The following is a 24,935-nucleotide window of genomic DNA, read 5'->3' as shown; positions in this document are numbered from 1 at the left end:
GAAACATAAGATCTTGCATTTTAATTAAACTTGCTCATACACAACACTTTGCGTATCCGAACACGATCGGTGCGAGAACACGGCTGGCAACACTATTGATACCATCGCACAATAAGTAATATGAGCGTATCTGCGCTTGCGCATCGTATGTGCTTCCGAACAATGAACGTTACGTCATTGAAAGATACGCTTTGAAGAGCTTTGCAATTTCAAGGTACTTTATAAAGCCTTCGGGCTTCTAGTCTTGTCTCAAGTGAATAAATAAGTTGGTTGGTGAAGTTAACATAGCTTAACGTCATGATCATAATATCCAAACAGACTAAAACCCATCTTATATTAATTCAAAGAGAAATCCAACACTTATAAAACTTGATGAAAAAGTTAAAAACTGAAATGACAGTTAAACAATATTAATAGCTACCTGTATCACACAAAACAATGCAAAAACGGACGGATGAGAGTTTCACTAATGTCATCCTTGAACCAATGAAACGGATGCACACCATTAGCGGTCCGACTTGCCGAAGTAATTTAATCAACACAACGGAAGTAAAAACAGAACTTATTACATCAAATGTTAAAGATTAAAATTGTTAACACAAAAATCGAGCTGGCGAGGTAATATTGAACATAACACACATGTACACATAACACAACGCGGCACATGATACTCTCCAACATCCAACCTTCTTGGTACGTAATTTAAATAATGTGCACGGCATGCGATCGCCACGCTCTGAGGACCCGATGTTATTGCAAACCAACTTACTTAAAACACAAAAAAGGGTTATTTTCTCAAATTGTGAAGCATACGGCGGTCCATGGCTGGGCCGAAATAATGATTAATGATGGCAAATAAGCGGGTGAGCGCTCGACGCCACAAAAAGCGGTGGTCGAGGTGCACTGAACTGCCCCGGGAGACTGTTGATACATTGTAACCATTTAAAATCTGACAATAACGAAGAAATATGTTGGAAGGACGTGTAGCTCGTAGTACGCTGGTGTTGAACATACGACAGGTTTGATGACAACATCTCTGATAAAGGAACGAAAAATTAGACAGCAGCTACTTCTATGTAAAGAAATCAAATATGTAGGTGCCTATTGGCAATTTATTGTAGATATAAGGCTGACAGACAACATCTCCATAGGATGGTATAGGCCAAGAGTACTAAAAGCTACAAAGCATAAATGAGAATTTAGAATACCTACCTACTTATCAATCAATCTCAAAACTAGAAGACTGCCCATAAACTTATCTTGAGACTCCAAAAAAAAACTCCTTATCCCGATAAAATATAATTCACAATCATATCAAACCCTAAAATAACGACGGCTGGCACAAAAAGCCGCGAAATAATTTCTCCCCATAATTAAGTTTTGGCTTGGCGGGTATTAATCGATCGGTGTAATTAATTCGAGTGGTAGGCGCTAGGTACGTCAGCGGCAAGCCACGACAGGTGAGAGCAAATGTACAGGAAACCCGGCCTAATTAGACGGAGAAACAACGGATTTGAGAATGAAATAAATGTACCGTTAGTGGGCTTCGTTTTGGGCATTATTTTCAGTAAAATGGATCAGCAAAATGGTTTTGTTGAGTTTTTGTGATTAGTTTATTTTAAGGCATTTTTGTTCTACTTGATTTCTGATGGAGAGTTAAAACTTAATATCTACAAAGAGTCAACTTCACAGCTGGCGATTTGAGACTTTTTCAATAGCTTTTTTTTAAGAAAAAGTTCAGTAACTAATAAGCAGTTTATAAGTACAAGCAGTAGTAAGCATCAGCAATGTTATGTGAAGTTTGTAAAAATAGTAAATCACGTATTTTTCTACACTTATGTAGATACAAGTTAAAATATCGGTAAAATTATGCCAACGAAACCGTTCACCTTGACTCAGTACAAGGAAGATGTAACCCGTTGACTGCAGCCTCGTCAACAGTTGACAGACGGTCGCCCCGACCGAAGCATCTGACACTAATGACAGTTAACCCTCTCGTGCACATGTCACGTAATATGAGGCTAAATTATACCTTATCACTTGACGGGGCTGATGCTTTTCTATTTTTGTTTTTGCATCAGTGGGTATGAAAAACCGTTGTTGGTAGTGTGAAATGGGCTGTTATATTCGTTAGGGACATGAAAAAATATTCCTGGAATACTTCTATATCATACTTACAAAAAATAATCTGCAAAAAATATTAGAGACCACCTAGAATGCCACGAATTAAAAAAGGTATAAGGTACCTAAAATTTCTAAGACCTGCATTCCAGCATTCTAATGAGGGCATCGTTATACTTGAGCTTGCTCTCAAAGCTATTGGTTGCCATTATTTTTTCAAAGTCCAATCGGATTCTGTAACTAAGCCCAAATTCTATACTACTTAGACATAGATTTCCGTCAAATTACAAACCCCATTATTTCCTAAAAAAACAAGGCTAGATCGAAACCTACAATCTCACATTACGTTTATAATTACAGTACATTAACGTTTGATACACTTTAATTAACCGTGTATCGTGTGAACATTAATCATTGACACTCAGCGATCACGATCTAACACTAACTTACAATTACTATAAACGGTGATCGTTATTGATGCGTTTTTTCACTTAGGTATTACAAGTACAGAATGTTGTTCTAGTACTGGTAATATTTTTGAAAAGATTTTTAACACCGACACCGATTTTTCAACAGCCACGTTAAAGGCCAGTCTTACCAAAGGGTATCGGCTTGCCCTAGTAACTGGGTTGAGGAGGTCAGAAAAACAGTCACTTTGGGAAAAGGATTGGTAGATATGACAGAAATGTGGCTTTTCCATACAAGATGTTTGTCCAGCAGTGATATGGATCAGTCAATAATACGGATGAACATCTCCATGTTTTGAGTGAAGAATAAGGTTGTTTCAGTTAAGGACAATCAATCTCAGCATCATTTTTGGATTTTCAGATTTACAAGGCTTAGGAAAAGATTAGGTTTATGTCACTCATCGCAAAAATCAAGACAGACCTGTAGGGCTACTTATTGGGTTTGAACTAATCTGGAATTTGATACAGTCTACAAAAAAATTATAATTTCAAAGTGAAAATACGAAAATACTAGTAGGAATAGTACCTACTCAACCATAGTTATACTTAGGCTTATCTACAAAAAGATTCCTTCATAGACACTAGATACTAATAGCATAGTGCTACGCACTGAACTAATGAGTGAAACAGGTTTTGAATAACTGATGTCTGATCGTAGCTCTAGAATACTTAAATAAGTTTTTAACGTCATTTAATTATTCCTTTTAAGTCTTCTCTTGAATATTCAACGATATACAAAGCTATTGCCTGAAGGCTATACTGGGTATAAACATTAATTTTATATGGTAAGTGACCATATAATAAAACATGGCAAAGTGGGAGGGTTAATAAAGAAAAATGTTTTGAGAAAAAAAATGCATCTGCTTTTTAAAGACATATTTGAGGATGCTTAAATATATATAGTGCAAATAGCACTATAGATATGAATCCCCATTTATACAATTATAGGTTTAAAGAAGAATAGTAAAAAAATATATATTTAAAATTTTGCTATATAAATTACTCATTAAAAGAACCCTGTGTACAGTCAACATCAAAAGTGACTTCAGTAATTATATTGTACTATCCTCCGTACTTACACTACACACATACCCACCTAAGCAAGTTGTGTAACTAAAAAAACAAGCTCATCTTGATAGTCACACGTCTGTAGCCACAAGAATGTACGAGTAGCTGGGCCCACAGTGCACGAGAAAGAAGTCCTAAATCGTAGGGAGTAATTAAGGCGGCCACCCACCGCAGCGACCTCGAGGCCTTGACCGACAACCGTAATGAGTTCACCCGCCGAACAGACGCCAGACGAACCACTCTACCTACCCACTACTTGCACCCACCAGCCTCTCAGAACAAAGATAACAAATGTAGACCATACTAGAAAATATACAACAAATCAATATTCATACCCACTGCAGCAAAATATACAATACATATCGTTATCTGTATTCATCTTTCACAAAGCTCAATAATCCATGAAAATTGCATACGTACAGTAAAGATGAATACGACGCCATATTGTTGCATTGCATTTCTCATGCAATGTCCCGTTCACAAAACAAAAATCAAACAAAAGGAAAACACCGACAAGCCGGTTACTAAAGTTTTTTACTTTATTTCAGCGGGACTAGCTCCGCGCTCCGGACCAAAAGGTTCTATCTCTCTTCCAACGCTAAACTTAAAACTTCCGTACATAAAAGGCTTAAGTTTCTCAAAACAGGTTTTCGTTAAAGACATTTTGTTTTTCAATATAAAAGCTCCGACACGAGAGCTCCGCCTACACTTGATTTAAAATTAGAACTCTTGCGTGACAAACGCCGGTAACTCGGAATTAAATGGTAAAAAGTTAAACTTTATTCACAAGCGATAGAGTACAATATTCCGCGCTAGTTTATATGCCGTAAGGTGGGTTGCTCCGTAAATGCTATTGGCCCAATCGCGGCACGTGAAACAAACAAGAAATATGAGAGTAAATGAGATGGCGCTACTCGCCCGGTAGGTGCTGGGCTTCAACAAACACTTTTGTGCATTGTATTCCTACTTCAGATATCCAAAACTGATGCCTAGTCTGGGCTACAGAATAAACTAATTTTCCAAAAATCCACAAAAAATCATTTCCAAAATTAAAAACAATTCTGTATTTAAAAACTAAAATTTTAAACATGAATTGACAGAGACAAAACATTACCTAGAGCTACAGTGTGAGGAGTACAGCAAATATATTTTATAGGAGCGCTCAGTATTAATTTTGACGTAAGCGACAAAAGAGGGAAGCAGCACTTAGAGCCTTCTAGTCACGGAATAAGGGAGTATTTAGCAAGTTTAGTTTCTCTTTATATGTTGTATGTTGAATAGACGTTGTATGGAAGTGGGCATGGCGGCAAGCAAGCAGTGACGATTCGTTTAGTAGACAGTTGACAGTCGCCACGCCACACTGACATTGCGATAGTAACGCTGATAACAAATTTCTAGTAAATCCTTTTTTGCTGACTGTTCGTGCCTAGTGTTTTATAGACGAGAACTGTGTATCGTGAATACTTACTCGAGTTTAAGTGCAGTGCTGTGTTTTGTGATTCTTGGATAATGACTAAGATTTTTGTGTTGACTGTACCTAGTGGTCTTGCGTCGTGTTAAGGTGTAAGTAACTTTTTTATTGTTGTTTATATATCAATTTATTAGCATAAAAATATTACAAATCTAGATATTATATCCACCTAAATTATATAAATCACCAAAAATATTCAATGATTATGTCATCGAAGCAAACAAAATAAACTTTTGAGCCGGAGTGTACCTGATTCAACGATATTGTTACAGTTGTTATGTACGACAGTTGTATCAGTATACTTACACATTAATTTAAACACAGATAATTAAATCAACTTAAATACCTATGTGACATATTTATAAATGGTTTTATATAAATACATAGGTATTTAGTAATATGCGTAATATTTACCTATAAGACAAAAGTATAAATTAATGTAAGTGACAGGTTACTTTAGTTCCTGCTAAGTATCTACTTAATTAGGTATTGAGAGCTATTAATTATTATTTTGATACCTTATTTCAATTAATTACTGAATAAATAAATAACTAAGTAATACTTTTATTAGTAGGTACACCTTTGGTATAATTTCATTGAAATTAGAATAATAGAAACGACCTCTATTATTACTAAAATAAGTATATAATAATATATCTAATAGATTAATTGAGTATAGTTATAGTCTACTATTATGTATAACACTACCTACTTATGTGTATAACATTATATCACACAAGAGGTCTTCAAATAGATATTAAAATATCGATTTATTTAAAAATACGTTTTGATTTTTGATTACTTAAATTAATTTACTTGACGCATTACCATTGTTCAATATTCTTCTTAGGATTTATTATGTATTTACAGATTTCACATTTTTTATTTGTTTTGTGCATTTTTGTTCACAATCATAACAAAAAAAAAATCTTCACCATTGTACGTAGGTACCTTAAGATCAGAATGATTTTATGTACCTAATGAAAATGAAATGTAAGCGTTTATGAAGGTCTGACACTAATTGAGAAATTGCCTACATAACAATATTAATTCTGAAACTGTAAACTGCCTGTTATTTATACTACATACTTAGGTATTAGTGACTAACCGGAGTTTCTATTGAATTTAAAACTAAACGGACTCTGAGGAAAAACATGCTTACAACTTATAGTAAAAGAAAATTGATTTTTTTTCTTATACCTTAGGTAGATATGTAGTCTTTGTCTACACTTGACAGGCATACAGGACAATGATCAATATGTAATCTAATGTGGTATATTCAAACTTCTAACAAATATCGCATAGGTATTGCATATAACAAAGACGAATCAAAACCAACAGATATGAAGCAAGACCTCTAAAAAAATTGGTCTTCATTTTTTTCATATTCCAGAGCTTATCTATTCAAAAACTAATTCCACATATTCTAGGTATATTTGAGTAGAATTTTCCAAGGCTTCATATCTAGTCGGCTAGGGCGGTCCGCTGGGCGGTCGTAGAGCTGACACGCCCACCGCCGCCGTCGCTTTGAATACGCCTTACGTACCGTCGTGTGAATATATTTCAAATTTTATGACGTATATAGGTATTTTGTGGGATGCATACAAGTGTAGGATTAGTAGGTGTTGGTAAAAATGTGATGTGATCGTTTTTTTGTTGGTCTGTCTTCTTGCTATGAGTTTTGAAGGTAAAAGGAAAATATTGTGTAACGTTTTGTGTGTGTGAACGTGTGAGAATGGAGAAAAGTTTGCTTGTCATATTGAAGGTAAATCTAGCTTAAAGCAATAAAAACCTTAGGCGCGTTCTAAATCATGGTTTAAAGACCCAAAACGAATTGCAATACTTTAGCTTCTCAAACAATTGATTTCCGTCTTTTATTTGTTTATAAGTACAAGAAATAAAACAACGTATTACCATTACTAAAATATATTAACCTCACTGTAATCTTTATATGCAATTAATTATAATTTAGAACAAAAACAAAAGCTAAACTGCATCCTAGAGTTATTGTTTGACGTATCACATAAAGCAGTATACTTACCTAATGTCGACATAATTCTTTCTTCTTAAAACGTTTAATACACTGTTTAGGCACATAATCCCCGTTATATTCACATCGTAAAGTCAATAAAACACCTAATAAATAGGTACAATGTTCATAACATGCCTTCCCAACTGTTAGTGCGTGCTCCGAATTTATATTGCAACGTAAACATGTGTACCATGTGTTGTGCTACTAAAGGATCACTTTGTTCTTCGGTCTTGGTCCTTTTGGTCCTTTTGGGTTATGAAAAGACCAAGTATGTGTTAGTTAACAGCTTGGTGTGAAAACTTTAGATTTAAGAGATTTTAGAGCATTCGGTATAATAAGAGGGCTTTGTGAATTGCACGTTGATGCTGATGACGAACGTGTTTTTCGCTTTACTTTAATATTAAACGAGGGTAAACAAGTAGTATGTATAAACTGAAAGAAATTGATCAATAAGGAGAATGTTAAAGTACGTATTTGAATCTATGTTTGCAATTGCTCGCGCACTTTCACATCATTTTGCCTGAGGACTAACACAGATAGATAGAACATCAAGGGAGCTTTCCACTAATAATAGATACATACTTATCACCAGGGATACAGAACCATAAAGAACTTCTTGAAAGTAAATTAATAGTCCATTTACTTTCAAGAAGTTCTTTAATAATAATGCTGCACTCAGAAACCTACATGTAGATTTCCCTGTTCTACTTAAGACACTACAAGTAAGCAATTTCCTAGATATCCACATTTATAAAAACCAACAAAAACGAATCCCAAATCTCTTCACAAATCCGCACTTCCTAAAGAGATACAAAGAAAGTGTCTCCTAGTAAGTGTATACCGATGTCGAGTAACAACTGAGGGTGTCTCACACCCCTTCCGTGATCCATCACCGGTTCAATCACTGAAACTCTTCGTGGCACTCTTAAAATAATTACTGGCTTAATGCAAAAGTTAATATTGTCTGCTGCAGTATCTATAGGTTATAATTAATCTGGAGTAATATTTTGAAGTTGAAGGGTTTGTTTGCTTGCTTGCTTGCTTGAATGCGCTAATCTCAAAAACTGGTAGGTACTTACTGGTCCTATATTGTTGGCAGTTGAAAAATTATTTCAGTGTTAGCCCATTACTGAGGAAGGTTACTTTTTGCCCAAGGGCGTGAAGTGCCTATGAGACAGGTGAAACCTCTGCTCAAAGTTAGTAGACAAAATATTTAAAGTACTTCGAGAATTAAGCCTACTGATTTAAAACAACCTGTTTCCCGTGGTTACACCCATGGCCCATGGTAACTGTTTCCCATGATAATAATGAAATATACTTAGCTTTTGTCGCCCAGGGATAATGTAGCTTCCCAATGAACGATTGTTTCAGTACTCTCATAGCTTTTAAGAGACTAAAAAATCCTCGTTATAAATATTACAGGACAAATACCAATTGATACATACATATGTATAACGTAATCATTGCAACATAATATACCTATATTTATTTATGTATTACATGTCAAGTATGTATGTTTGTACGTTTGAACACTAACAGAGACTTATGTGAACAGTAATTAAAAGAGCATTGACTCACGCATTACTGAGTATTCTCGTAAATAGTTGTATCTCTAAATATACTTTGTACTTGCGCTCAATATACACATACGCTTACCTTAGAGAATTATGTTTTCGAGTCGAATCTATTATTATTCTTAGAATTTTCTTTTCTTAGGTGCTCGCCCGTTATGGAGTGTTTTTTTTTCTAATATCGATACTTGAAGATGTTCATAACATTTTAGAATATTGTATTTAAACAATTGTAGAATATTTTACCGTAAAAGGCGCATTCAGCTGTGTTGGACCAAGTTCTTGTATCATTATAAACGAGGCTATATTTAACCGCTTTCCCAAAAAACTTTCAACTATGATGCTTTTTTGTCATGCTACATATTTTCATCATTATTAACCAACATGTAACAAATAAATATAAAGGCTAGCAAAATTCATACAATCATTCATTCACCACTATTAATCACGAAATCATTACACACTATCCCTCTATTCTCAATGTATGAGAGTTTCCCAGTTTCCCTTCACGCGATCCATCACAAATCACAGCCTATCCCGGAGGCTGATGTTCCTCCGACGTCTACGACCAGATATGATGCATACTTTCTGACACACCAGTAATGTATTACTTATCAGTAAAGTCTTAGTTAAACAAATGCAGACTGTGTTACCTAAATAGAAAGCAGGCTCATTTAGTTGTCTTAAGGCTGTCATAAAGTTGGCTTAAGAAACTCCAAATTGTTTAAAACACAGCAATGTTTTATAATTTCAAAGTTCACCGTTATCTAACAAAAAATAGAAATTCATACAATCATTAATTCACTAGTATTAATCACAAAATCATTACCCAATATCCATTGAGACTATACATTGAGAATAGGGCTCAATAAATGAGAGTTTCCCAGTTTCCCTTCGCGTGATCCATCACAAATCACAGCCTATCCCGGAGGCTGATGTTCCTCCGACGTTTACGACCAGATATGATGCATACCTACTTTCCGCCACACCAACTCCACACACTTTGTCAGCACACCCTCTTGTGTTGTTACAATATATTTATTAGGTTAATATTGGTTTATGGGTTTATAAGGAGATTTGTGTTTTTGATCGTTTTCTGGTCCTTTGATTCGGGACTTAAAATCAGCTCGTGCACATCAAATTATATACAGGTGTATATTGGCAGGAAAATATTGTATGAATATGGTAAATATGATTTAAACGAAAAATATACAATTTACTTAGAGAATTTCCTTTATCGCAAATCGCAGAAAATAAATGATTGCAAGAAAGTTCTGCTTGATAAAACCCAATGCCTGAAAAGCTGCTACTATTTTTTTAATTTCCAGCGACATTTATACATTTGGTACTTATAGCAATGACCCAGTTATAAGAGCGTATAAACGAATTTATTGTTGAATAGAAGCATCCATAAATTGATTTTGAAACATTCTAACAGAGTACTGCAGTTTTGCAATCATCTCTTAAATCCAGATCTTTTCAAACTAATGAGATAATAAAAATGCTACTTATTTGGACTGTAACTAATACAACAAAGGCACCTATTGATGTCAGTTCTACAACATTCACAATGATAATTAGCAATTAATTACAACGATATCATGTTTGCTACTGTAACAGTAATCAGACGGATTGGTACCTATTGCTATTGTGCAAGGATGTATAAAATGTTGTATGTTCAATGAAGAAAAAGGTAGTTGTCAAAATGTATTTGCTTTGTTTGTGGTCCAATAGTTTTATTGGTGGCTGTATAGTTATTAATTACATATGCAGTAAAATTATTAAAACATGATAAATACCGAACCTTTTGTTAAATCGATTTTTATTAGATTTGCTTGATAAGTACAAAAAATACTTGATAAGAACAAAAATAGAAAAAAAGCGTGGTATCTCTTCACGAAACTTGCTGAAAATATGAGGATAGGCAGGTAAAACAGTAATGAATTGCTAACCAAATACTAACTAACTGTGATGTAAATAGAATACACAAACATTGCAACTTCTGCATCTCATAAACAAACGTCTATCTTCATAGAAGTACTTCATAATGACACATACATACGTCCCACTATAATTTAAGGCCCAGTCTAGGGAAACGCCAGCATTTACTAAGAAATTGCACTTATCAAGTCGGTTTTCGTGTCAACCGCTTTTTGTGGGACCACGTAGAAACATAACTAGTATAATTTCCCACAAAAAAATAATAATTCCCCTGCTTATTAGCCATGGTTAGATCGGATGGAAATAGAAAGTTAATACCACATGAAATAGGCAAATTTCTAATGGTGGTGTACCACTACCTTTTAGTTTTCTTACGAGTAGTTTCACCAGGTTATAGTATGTTAGATTACTATGTTTTTCTAAGTTGTATGTCAAGTCTGTGACAGGATTTTTATGGAGTGTTCTAATAAGTTTTCTTGTGTGTTTCTTCACCGCGTTGTTAGTTGATGTTGAAAGTAGAATGATGGAAAGCAATGGACAAAATTGTTATTGGAAGATTTTCTATTGTTTGAATTCTACTTCAGAAGTCACCTTCTCTCTTTTTTTGCAGTAGCTGCAACTTAGTTCATTCACTCTTCATCAAGCAAAAAGTAGGCTTCATCAAGCAAAGTTACCACTGATATTTGGTTTTTACTTACCAAAGTATTGCCATATATGTATTTCGTAAATGTATTATATTTCAATATTCTATTCTATATTATGTCTCCGACAAATTATAACAGCCATTGTTCTCAGTATCATAGGCAACGCAATACGTCAAAAATTTCGTGAACAATCGTAATAGTAGCTGAAACAACTCTGCAATTATAAGGCTTCCGTTTGCAAATTACATGTTTTTTAGCTTGTTAGCGTACAATGTTTGCTTTGCATCTATGTAGTCGTTTCTTATGTTCAGTCATTTACGACCTGTTATTAAATATCACATGCAAACTCGAGGCTTTGTGTAATACTAGCTGTTGGATGCAATTGTCTGTGGATCTGTTTTAGACATAGTGTTAATCGGAAAACTTAGTATGTGGAAACTGCTGTCATGGTATGGGCATGTAATACGGAGGCATAAGGATCATGTATTGAGGAAGGTTTTGAGGAATGTAGGTATGTAGGAAGGGAACCACCAAATTAAGGATGGATGGAGTGAAATTCGAAATGTTTACAAATAATGTTACTTGTGATAAAACTGCAGATAGATGACTCCGCCCCAAAATTGGCATAAGGGCAGGGGAATCAATGTATGTTGAATAAGATGGCAAAAAGTGCTTTTTCAGCTTTCAAAGATATTAAATTGGAAGCAGTACTCGTCTCTACCATAAACGGTTTGGTTTTCTCTGCCAATTCAAATACCACATTAGCAAATCCAAACTTGTACCTCTAGTTTTCTACACAATGCAATTTTTCTAAGAAAATAAAAATTGAGTTATTTTCTAATTCAAACAAAGCCGCACCGTTATAGAGTATATCCTCACCTACTCATTCTCAGCATCAATAAGTCTTAGCCGAGGCCGACTGCATTCCTGCTAAAGTACTAGGTTTATGATACGACCCACCAATAATACAGATTGACAAATAAGCCAGCAGGCGGTCAATTGTTGTCGCTGATTGCACGTGCGTGTTGCGTGAGAACTGGCTAATAATGAGCAATGATGGCCATATACTTGCTCATACGACGCATAGACTAGAAATGTTCGTATTTAGAACTCGTGTCTGATTGGTCGAGCTTACTTTTTAATTGCATCGTATTATGGAGGCATGTTGGTTTTTGTTGCTTCTGTTAGACGCATTCGAATTTTGAAGTGAAAATAATGGATGTGGAATTGTAAATTCATTTGTTTTATGTTTTTTTTTTTTATTTGCTTCTGTCTACTATTCCTTATTCAATTTAATTTCTACAATTCCATTAACAAATACCAACGCTATCGTACAGCATTCTGCGAAATGCAACGCAGTCATTTCAAACCAGATCTATTGCATGCATCATGTCCCTAACATGCAATGAAGCTTTTATTTTACATTGAATATACATTTTTGAACCACTCCCAAGCTTATGCAGGAACTATGATTCATAGAAATAGAAACATGTTATTAAATTAGGATGTAGAACAGTATTTTTGTTAAACTTTCGCCACATAACTTAACCACTGTACTGTTCAATGTACCACTTCATACATTCGAGGTACCTACTGTAGAACAAGAATTACATACCTCAAAAACCTCAAACATGGCAAATGAACGATAATTGAGGCTTTCTTCGAGCATACCGTACATTGAACCACATCGAAAGCCTACCACACCACACTATACACAGTTCTACGTATGTAAGTATGTAGGTGGGCGTCATCCGGACGCACGCCATTCGATTCCCCGAAGAGGAAATCGTTACGGCCAGCAAATTGGACCCTAACCACTAGTTTGGACACGCAGATGTTCGCTTATTTACTCTGCAGTACATAAATAACTAAATTGACGATAATAGCTGCTTATCCCTTGCCTTTATTATGAGGCCTTTTGTATGATACACTGGCGATGTAAATGAATCGTGGTTTTAGTGTTGTTTTGTTTTTTAGGTTGTCAATTAATACTTGCAGCTGAAACATAACTTGTTCTTTTTTCTTATGTGCGTATAAATGAGGTTGTGGTACTGTAAGATTCATATGCTAACTAAGGTAATTTAGTTTCACTATACACGCTAATCTTTAAACAGTATTTATTACATAATAAATCATTAATTAGGTACAAAAACAAGCTAAGATATCACCGTCATTCCACCTATTTCATAACCTACTTGAACTGCTCGTATCAATAAAGATTTAGAGGCATTAAATTAGGAATATTGTTATTTCGTAAGCTCCCAGATTTCGAAGACGACGTCTCCTGAAAATGGGGCCATAAACAAATTCATAAGTAGGCTCTGTTCACGTTTTATGCTTTTTTAAGGGAGCCCCTTGAGGGCGCCGGTAAAGTGAAACGCGGCGTAAAACCTACGGAACCCTGCTGAGAAACAAGGGGAAAGGGGAATTTTGAAATTTCCTTTGCCTTCTTAAAAGCCCTGGTTTAGTAAAAGAGTTAGTTGAATGAACAGTATTTTCTTCTCGACTTTTTTTTAGTTAGACTAGTTATTTTCAGAATATCGCCGGAAAACATTTATTTTAATTTACCTCATAAAGTTGGTACATCTTACTCAAATGTAGCTGAAATGTAATCTAGATAAGTGGACGCAGTCACCGACATGTACCGCATAATGCTCTCTAGACACGTACAAATATAAATGTTATTCTCCAAAGGAAATTACATTTCATTGTCCATCCACGCGCAAACAGAACAGACACAATATTTTTAATTCAAAACACACAGCAACCCATACGCATTAAAATAGGTTTAACCGCCAGCCGTTCCATTTTCAAAAAATAAAATGAAACAAAAAGGCGCGTTCCCGCCATTTCTCCAGGCCGCACCGCAAATTCCAGTGGAAAAAATCGTATTTCGAACGCGGTTTGAATTTTAATTGACGTTGAGCCAACAGCGGGATCGGAACCGCGGCGGGCGTAGCGAACATTTTCGAGTTTACATCTCGTTCGGCTGGGACCCGCGGTTGGGACTGTTGGCCACAACATGTGCGCTATAAAAGTGACGCCACACGTCCGCAGCCTCGACCTCCCTTTACTTCAAGCGGTGCGAAGCCACATGACAAAGTATCTTACAGATGCAATAAAGGAGTACAAAACCCTTCTATAGTTTACTTTTTGAACCCCTTAAGGTATAAATATTTAGTTGATTAACATACTTACAGTCCGCATCTTTTTATGCTGACTACGACGCAAAACAGTTTTAAATTGCAGTAAAACACAAAAAAATATCAATAACACCGCAACATGAGCAACAAACACACGATTATGTAATTTGCATTCTATCTACATCTGAACATTACATTTTCATAATTTTCACTGGAGTTTATAAAAATGTAATAGCTTCATTGTCCTCGGTCACGTGCAACAGTTCATGAGGCCTCTAAATTACAATAAACAATTTGGTTCGCTCATTATTCGCGGGTTCATCACGGCTTTACGTACAAATTATTCGACAAAGCCGCGGTAATGTCGATTGTCCGCGGATAATTGCGAAATAACCGCGAGACAGCCTTCTCCCGTTACATTAAATTTGGCGCCTCTCTATTTTCGTCAAATTAAGGACGATTAGGCATTGCTCAGCTTTATATTAAGATCTTAATTGTCTTGATTGAACCTAAGTATATTTACATTGGCAAATGCATACAATTAAAGGTCTGAATCTTGCTAGTCTGACTGAGCTTACTCAGTCTTATTCACACTTCTTTATAAGAGTTACATATCGGTTACATATACCAAACTAGTTTGTTAACATCTAATTATATTTTTCAGATATCATGCTGCTACTGTCAACATCCAGTGCAGCAATATTACACAAGAATCTCCGATTCAAATAAACCTGATGTATTTCGAAAAATGACGCATGCGGCCAAACGTAAGACGAAGACGTCCCGTGAATGATCAGGCGTTGGGCAGCGCGGCACACACACAGCGATGCAAGAGATATGCAACACCGCTGCCTTGCCGCTCGACACTAACCCGCTGGTGCGCAAGATAAAATGCGAAGAGTTTCCCACGATCAGAGGGAAGCAACACACGAGAGTTGGCATGGGGGTGCGCGATGAGATGGAAGAGGACTTCGCCGTGAAGACGAGGAACACGCCGCCGATGGGGCCGGCGCCGGGGCAGGACCACCCGCGCATGGAGCATGGTGGCAACGGCTTCTGGCTGGCGGCCGTCACCACCGCCGGCGCGCCGCACCCCATGCTCGAGACATGCACTGAGACTGGCTTCATCAACAGCCAACCTTCCATGGCTGAGTTCATGACTGCCTTACCGCAACTAGGAGGAGGAGAACTCAGCCCGCAACATACTCCCCCGGGCTACGCGCCCGACCTGCCCTCGCCTGGTGGCGGCCTCAACGTGCCCGAGTACCCTTGGATGAAAGAGAAAAAAACTACGAGAAAGAGCAGTCAACAAGGTACGTGACAATTTTCTTTAAAATAGATTTTTGACTTACACCTACGAAGCGTAAATAGCGGTCAAAGACATTCAGTCGACCCCACCATCGCGCTGAGTTCAGCACTAAGAAAATGGGTCCTCCATCAAACGTGCACGTTTTCGTTTCGTAAGTGCGCCTAACTGTCGCGTGAATAACAACTTCAGAATTATTATTGTGCCTTTCAACGGCTTCAACAAATGGCTATTCAACCATTGTATTCTGGTTCACGGTCTCAGAGTTTCTTTAATGAACATTAAATTACTCCGAAATATATTGAATTGTGTGGCGCGACGACGCCGACGTTTTGTGTCTGTAACTGTAGTTGGTCTTGGTGTGGGAGTGTATCGCTACGCGTCGGCAGAGGTATTATCCGAGCCACCGACCCGCTCCAACATGCCGTGTAACGGAACGGAATACCCGACATGCACTATAACCACAAATTATAAGTGAGAACATTTTAGAACATAATTTTTATATGCTGACAAGCTCGTAGGTAAAATTCAAAGAATAGAGTGGGAACCTGTTTACGACCATTTATTTATTTTTACCGATCGCCCCCATGCATACATCTTGAAACTGGCCATGCAATCCAATATCCTATATAACTCATATATTGGACAAAGTTTTGAAGGAAGAGAAAAAAGTATGTCACATTTTTTACGATTTTTAATGTAATAGAAACATTTATTTTTTATACAATTAAACGATACCTAGATAAAAGATGGAGTGACCCCAAATTTGTCTCTGGGACAAAACGCGTGTTAGGGAGAACAATAAGCGGTGGATGATCCATCACCATCCGTCGTGTGAACCGACCCTCACCTGGTAAGTGATACATCATGAGGATGCGATACAAATTGCGACATATCTGTACCGACCTTTAGCTTGGGAAAATATTGATACAATTAGCGAGGAATTACGTCAATCCAATAAAAAAACTGCTTCAGCTGGTGACGCCATTGAGCTAAATAAACAATGTAGAATATAATACCTACGTATGGTAGAACAATTTTTAGGTGTAACAACAACAAACAAAAACATTGCCTTCATCATGTCAAGATCCGCATCCAAATCACTCAAATTGCCTTCGGAACATAAAGTTCCAAAACAAAAAACAGCTACACTTCGAAATGACGTGTGTAAGGACAAAAAGAGGATTACAGCCAGCCCGACTGGTGTATGTTACTGACGCTTCTAGGAACCGTTGCAATATGAACTGATTACCCGTTCACCTTTCTATACATCACAAGACCAATCAGAGGCGATGATTCTACACTTTCGTCTCGGTCGTTCACATTTGCGACCTTCCCAGTTTTTTGTGGGCGATTCGTATAAAAGTTGAACAGTTTTACAACGTGTAATAGATAATATTTTCATATTTGAGGCGATTAGCGCGTGGCGTACAGGAGCGGTCTCCCGCGGGGCGCTCCGGGAGGTCTCGCCGACAAAACGCACGCGTTAACATGATTTTATGGACGCTACTTCTTTGCTAAGCGTTTCTTGTAGAATTAGTTAAAAGCTGTTAAGAAATTGGCGCTTACACATCGTGTTGAACTTTAAGAAAAAGTTTAATGCTACTCTATGTACCAAATTTTGTGTTTATACCAAATTCATCTATTTCAAACCTAAAATCTGACATATTCAGTTGAGTTTAATCCTCAAATTCAGAGCGTCGAAACTGTAAGGGCCACTTACAAAAGTATACAAATTCTCCCTACTACATGTTCCTGAGCCAAATGCTTTTTGATACATTTTCAGCTGGCATCTCACCAAGAGTATAGCTACAGTTTAAACTTTTGCCATCCTTTGCCAATAGATCAGAATCGAGAGTTTTACTGAACATGCTGCATAGAGAACATAGAGGTACATACATACATAGATACTGCATACATAGCAAAATAATAGAACCAATTGTTTCCCTACTTCTAACAACTTTATCTTTATTTGTCCTATTCTTACCACCGTCAACTCCTGAAAAACCAAAACCAAGAGTGACATCTACAAAGTATAGTGTAGAGAAATGCATTTCCAGGAGAAAAAAGATTTCGTCATGACATTTGCAATGACGTTAATCTGGATTCTATAAGAACGAGGAGGAATCGGGAAAGCTCATAGTTCCACCTCTTCCCACATCTATCAGGTGATGCCCAAAAGCATTAGGCATCAAACGCATCATGAAGACAACGAACAAAAATACTAACCATTATAATAATATTGATACGATGAGGATGACAAAGTACAACTTACGCTGTTATATTACTGCAGATATTATTATACACAAACTTGCTTATAGCACCCCGATGATACCACTCCAAATATAAGTTTGCACAAACATGTAGGGTTGTCAGACTGAAACGTTAACGTTCATATTTTGTATTTTAAGCGTCGCTTGTAATTTTAACATCATTCTAGTAGCAACTTATACATATTAAATGAGTGCCTAGTATATAGGTACATAGGTACCTGGTTGATGATTGACTGAGGATGATTTTATCGATGTACAAAATATGTACTCAAATTCCTTCAAATATAATATTCCTTGTGAAATGAAAAATATGGAATCTGTGCACGAAGTAACTATTAAGGTAATCTGTGCCAGTACTAACAATAGGTACATATTGATCATTTTAAAAGTCACGATAAAGTTTATAGTTTATTCGTTCAGTAAGTCCAATTTTATTTGATGTGTATGTTTAAACCTACTACCAAAATACGACATCATACAAAGAGAATCTGTGACAAGTTTCGTCAGTCCACAGCCCTAGTGACAAGGGCTGTGGATCCGGCCGTGAACCGGGCGCTACCGGGGTAATCCGTCACTGTCAGCGCTATCGAGCGCTGCACGCCCGCGATGCACCGCCGCCAACCCGCCTAAACTTAGATATTGCCTTCACCAACTACCACTAATCCCAACTCCATGTCTATTTCCAAATGCCGCATATCCGCCTTTTTACAACTGCTTCCTACTTTTTTACTCCCCAGATGATTGAAACACAAAAGAACAGTTACCTAAAACGCCAACAGCAAGAACAAAGAAATATCATAAGACGTATCGTCACTTGAACTTCCGCGATTATTTTTAGAAATCTACTTAGGTATTTGCAGTTAATATTCCAAGGATGTATACAATAGTTTTTGCTAGAAACTCGTCATTTTCTATTGTTCGCCGTTAAACTTCCAAAAAAATATTAACGGAACTGCGAGGCAGTGACCACGATGTCTAATAGAAGACGATTCTCAATAGAATCTGGAGATAGATATACGTATTAGGGACATGAAACAAATTGTTCGCACAACCACGCCCCGGGCTGATCTCGGAGATCGAAATTAAAATGAACGCCCTGACACGATCGATCATTCCGATTCTTTAATACAATGCCGCGTTATTTCTGCACTGTCTCAATTTGTTCAGACGATCGTGAGTGACGTGAGAGACACTCGCGATTTCACGTTCCTTCTTCACTGTAATGACTTTTGAGTAACAAAAGGTTTGATTAAATGTAACCGAGGTGTCTTGAAGGGTCCGTGGCATGTGAAGGATGCGTCGCGAGACTGTCGTGGATCAATTCAAGACTGGTAGCTCCATTTATTTTAATCTCAATTTTTAACGCTTCAATTAATGCTGGTGCTAACACTTTCTCAAATCCTCTTGACATTTTTCGAATCGAATAACCGATATAAGGGTAACAACCATTTTTGATACAACAAAGACTAGGTCGGCACAAAATCGCGTGCGCTGTATCGCGTTCTGTAAATAAGCAGCTGAAATATTCACTGTAATACGAACCTATTACACGTAATGATGATGGCATGGGAACTTTGTCATTCTGCCTTCTTACCGCTAACTAACATTTTTTGTTAGGCTTGGTCTTTATTTTTTTAAATTAGATATGCAGGAAATTCAAGCAAGCAATTTTTTGTGCTATCTTTTTAAAGTACACCCATTATGTACTGCAAGCTATATGACAAAATTATTCAAAGTTTGTTTCAAATTACGGAACTAATATAGTTAAACCTACAAAAGAAATTGAAATTCATACGTCCTAAATAAAAAAAAAAGATTGAATGTAAACACTTGCCTTTACATCAGATCCTCAACCCTCAAATGCGCAAGGTGTGCCAAAATAGCGCCACTTTCGATTTCAATGCAAAAATAAGTCATAAATTGTGAAAATTAGCCACGGTCGGAACAAACGCCACAACTCAGGTAGTCTTTTATCTAGCACAGTTGACCACATCTCGCAAATATAGCAATAAATCTTTAGGTCGGCCCGCTTTGATTTATGTGAAAAATGATCGTAAATTTTAGGTTAGAATGATATCCGTAAGGCGGGCTCTCCTTGGTCACCACAGGTGCCTCTGGCCTATTATGTATCATTGAGCCCCACTTACTATTATTAGGTTAAGATTCTTCTTTAAAGTAAAGTGATTATAAAAAGCAATTTAAAACTATTAGTTCTGTCTTTGTCAGTAAAAAAAGCTTTAGAGAATAATAACTCTTAAATAAATATAAAACATAAATGATACTGCTAAACCTTTTTTAGCAACTTATTATATATGTATGAAAGTTTAAACCTAGTGGAAAATAAAATGGTAAACTTTGCTTATAACGAGTTCACCCTCGAAAATTCTTTATAGGTTTAAATATTTTATTTTTTCGAAACTTTTGTATGTAAGCATAATAATAACCTTGGCCCTTGTATGTTTTAAAACATATCGCACATGTGAACCGATGTGAAGATATTATCAACATTTTCATTACAACAGTTCCATGAACTCCAAAACTAATAATTTCCAAACATGACTCATTTCATTAAAGAAAAAAGAGCATATACATTTTTTTCAATACCAAAAGTCTATTATTAATAAAATCACAAAACAATAAACGAGCGTATAACTAAAACAAAAATATAATAATTTTTCGTCTATAACAAGCGTATTCAGTGGCTGTCAATACATTTCGGGCTATGATTTACGTCGACCGTAACACTTTCGCTGGCCCCGGCTATCATCGCAGGACATAAATCAATGCGACAACTGGCCCTTTTGTGCGTTTATAGCCGAACCAAATAATACACCCGACACCCGAAGGTTAAAACGTTAATGCGATATGTTTTCCTCTGGATTTATTTGTGTATTTTGTATTTTAAATCGATTTGGTTGTGGCCAAATCGATTTGGTGTGTTTTGTAGGGTTAAGTGACTCGTGAAGATTTTTTATTTAAGAATATGTATTTTGAATTTTAAGTCATTGTGTCAGTTTTTCAGTCTGTCATATTGGGAAACTTTTATACTCGATATCTTTTAGATTCGATGGTGCTGGTGCTGGTAAAATACTTAATGTTATTTTTGTGATTGTGTGTATTGTGATATAATTGGTTTCATATCAATCGTAACTAAAGAAAATGAAAGCGAAACCTATGGTTTTTTAGGTAAAGGCTAGATGTATGAAGCGCACATACAATAGATCCACAAGAAATCTGTAACGTATCAAATAAAAAGGAAACTACAAACGAAACGGGAGCCGCTAACTCACAAACAAACAAACAAAACATAATCCTAAGCCGACATAAAGAACGCCAATCAATAAATCACTCTCGCTAAGGGCGGGCGCACACTGAGCGCACACGGGCGCACACTGGGCGCCTCTTTGTGTCGTATTGTCGGCGCCGATTTTAACAGCAATTACAGACACTTACCTGCCATGGTCCACTGTAATCCTATTAGAGGATTGGTGAGTGAGACACAAGATCTGCGTGGGCGGTCTCCAGAAAAGGACGGAGGTATTGCTCAGCACTTTTCTTACGCACTCTGAATGGACACTGAGATGAATTTGTTGTTTTTGGGCCGGTTACGTTACGCTGTGTGGTATAATCCTAATTCTCTCATACACTTTCTTTGTATTGAGTCGTATTTTTTAAGATTCGAGTTCAGGGCGCCGAATAATTATTACTACTTGTATCGGCAGCATTATGAAAAACTCATCATGACAGAAGCAGAAAAAAGTTCACTATTCTCGTCTGAAAAACCAGTAACTATATTTCATACTTAGTACTTGTTCGCTACCATATTACCGTATATTTAATCAATAATGATCATGATTCGATATTGAATACACAATTAAGAAAAAAATGAAACTGAAACTGTAACATTGCCTACAGCTTCACACAAACAAATGAGCCTATATTCTCACCACAGTGTAAACAATTCTGCATAATCAATTTGTTCATTTAACACAAGATTGTTTGGCATTTTGCACCCCTCGACGAGTCTCGAGTGAGCTGTTTGGTGGTTCTAAACTGATTTATCATATCAGCGAGAGTTCCAAACAAGCATCATCTTACACGCATAAACCGTGGTATCGCGGACCGCAACTATTGTCAACAGATACAAAACATTCTCGACAATATGCACTCAAACTTTAAGCACATATTTGGATAACATAGCTAGATCATCTTCGCTGTGGAAGCTCGAACGCTAATTTAAAACGTCCAAACTCTGTTTACTTGTACGTCAGAAATTAAACTCTTTGCTTTGGGTTTAGGGTCGAGATTGGCATGTGAGTGGCGGCTTGTTGTTTTGTTGGTCGCGCCGCGGCTGTCGACAAACAGGAGCATGTCTGAGACGAGGGTGCGACGCCCGACGTATCGTGTTGTCCGGTTTCCGGACACGAGTTTGCTTGGTCGCGGGTAATTAACTAAGTTTCTGTACTCTATGCATAAGTGCTTATTGATAAAACAGTAACTCTATACATTTGTGGGTATGTTCACAACTTAGAGTCGACTCAATACCGCTATATCGTTTGATAAATGAAAGTTATGAAGAATGACAGGTTAAGCTCAGTACAATCACGATACCAATTCGTCACATTCATAGTAACCGTGACTGACATATTAGATTTATTATCAGAAACATAAATAAATAACACGTATAGGTACGTATATTTCTTAACTGTGCAGCTAGACAGTAAATTATTAGTCAAGCGTCAAGTTGCGATATAAAATATTCACGCCGACACATATCTCAACAAAGCCTCGACACCGCATATTAAGCTCTAACGTATAAATCAAAGGCGAACATCTTAAAGCTAAGCCGCGAAATCCGTTTAATCACCTCGCGAGTTATTAATAACGCCTTTGAAATTAAACAATAAATTTAGCGGGGCTAATCGCGCGAGGAGACCGCAAGCCAACCGCTCGCTGAGTCAACATTTATAGAGACAAATTGTTGCACCACTAACACGGCCTCTACGATGATGTATTAATCTTGAGACGTAGCTCGTAGCGCCGCTACGCCGTAGCCGAGGGAGATCCCTGCTGTACGCTCGCACTACGACACTTCGCCAACATCCCGAGACATGACTACACAGTAAATCCTTACATTTGTATTCGCCAAGCTTTCATCTATACTTAATTTTAAAAGTATGAACGCACACAAAAGTGCTTTATTTATGCTAATGCTAATGTGACCGCTGACTTGTTTAGACACGAATGTCATTTATATTATGCGTGTCGTTATTTTAATGTTGTTCGTGTTTAATACTTTATTGCATCAATTTTGTTCACTACTGTGCTCTGTGTTAATGAAGTGAAGATGGACGTGATATTATTGTGAACGAGCACTAAGTATTCTTATTATGTTTAACGGTAATAGATTGTTATCAAAATATGTATTTGATTTATTTACTATTGATTTCTGCCGAAAATACAATAAAAAAAATATTTTGGAAGATTAGAAGTCTTACTCAATCCAATAAAAGCCTCTTTTTAACACACAAAAAACACCTTACCACCCAAACCACACATCACAGTCAATAAATCGAAAACTCGGCTTCGGAAAATTCGCTAAAATATCTGTGGGGACAAACGATTCTTGACCTTATCACGTCCAAGGGTGATAGGACGTTTTCCCCCCATTACCCTCGCATGATATATGGCGTCAGCGCTGGCGAATGCGACACAACTATTAGTGCATCCGTCATTAGTCACCGTCACAGCAACGTTTAGCCGAGGAGCGTTGCTGCATAAACAACTACATCTCCTGGGGCGACCGGCGACCGGCTCTCTGACTATGTTCGTGACTAGTGTGAGTGTAGCTCTGGGAAAATATGTGTATATTTTTGTGTTTTCTTGTGTAGTTCACTTCGCTGAATACACTGGGCTAATTAACTAAATAATTATTTCTTTAAATAAAAAAAATATTTTCTAAAAAATATTGCATATTCAATTTCTGATTCAACTGATAAGACCCAATATTTGATGACAATCATTAAAACCAATTCCAACATTTAACAGACCCTTAAGAACCATAAAGTGATCATCCCAAAACACAATTAAAGACGAACACAAGATAAATGTCACAATGAAGGTATAGTTCCGAAATAACCATTAAGTATAGCGTTAACGTGAGGGTTTGTGAGTGGTCGGGTACACGAGCCGGCTCGTCTCGTCACGAGGGTGTTAATTTGCTAAGACCGTGCTAATGAAACCCGCGACTTACCGCTGACACCGCCCGATCCCCGCAGAGATAACTGCTCACAGGAATCCCGCAGGAAATTGACGCTTTGAACCAACTCCAAGGCTCCCCGATAACATCGCACTATTACATCTCACATTATAGTTCAAAAATGCAATGTCTAATTAAGCGGAACACGCATGCTATTCAAATAAAGCGTTCCCAACCCTCAGCGCGTAATATTGAGAGTGGGCGATCGATTGCGAGGGAATCACTCCGCTTTGGAACTAATTTGATTTTAGCATATTAAGGGGGGTGTAACATCTAGATATAAGGAGCGCGTCTTGCGGCTCCCCGCCTCCCCCCGCGGGGACGAGCGGTGGGTAATAACGCAAATGATGTAAGGTGTGCCCTTAATATCCATCACACGCGTCCCCGTATTTGCTTATCTATGGAAACACGGAAGTGTAAAAATCGTCGTGAAAAAGCTAGGGGTTTCAAATGTTATGTTCAACATACAATACACTTAAGATTATTAGATCCTCTGAACGTATTACTTTTCTTTGCATTGTAATGGCTCAGACGCGAGGGAGAATCGTTCTGTAGTTATCAAACCGATTTCCCTGCACCCATGCTTAACTGCTTATAAAAATATATCTTAATGAGAATACAAAGTTTCTGCTATATTAT

At 37.0% G+C, this 24,935-nt stretch overlaps 1 protein-coding gene across 1 annotated transcript in view; it reads left to right on the top strand.

Moving 5' to 3' along the window:
* Positions 1-5,002: 5,002 nt before the first annotated feature.
* Positions 5,003-24,935, top strand: part of LOC110380731 (homeotic protein proboscipedia) — a 42,099-nt gene continuing 22,166 nt past the window's right edge. The window contains exons 1-2 of the mRNA XM_021340817.3: positions 5,003-5,219; positions 15,123-15,771. Of these exons, the coding sequence (XP_021196492.1) occupies positions 15,285-15,771 (487 nt within the window). The 5' untranslated portion in view covers positions 5,003-5,219; positions 15,123-15,284. The remainder of the gene's footprint in view (positions 5,220-15,122; positions 15,772-24,935) is intronic.

The sequence above is a fragment of the Helicoverpa armigera genome, chromosome 14, assembly GCF_030705265.1.
Source record: "Helicoverpa armigera isolate CAAS_96S chromosome 14, ASM3070526v1, whole genome shotgun sequence".
Classification (NCBI taxonomy): Eukaryota; Metazoa; Arthropoda; class Insecta; order Lepidoptera; family Noctuidae; genus Helicoverpa; species Helicoverpa armigera.
Note: the sequence above shows the minus strand (reverse complement) of the source record. Positions and strands in the feature narration are given on the sequence as shown.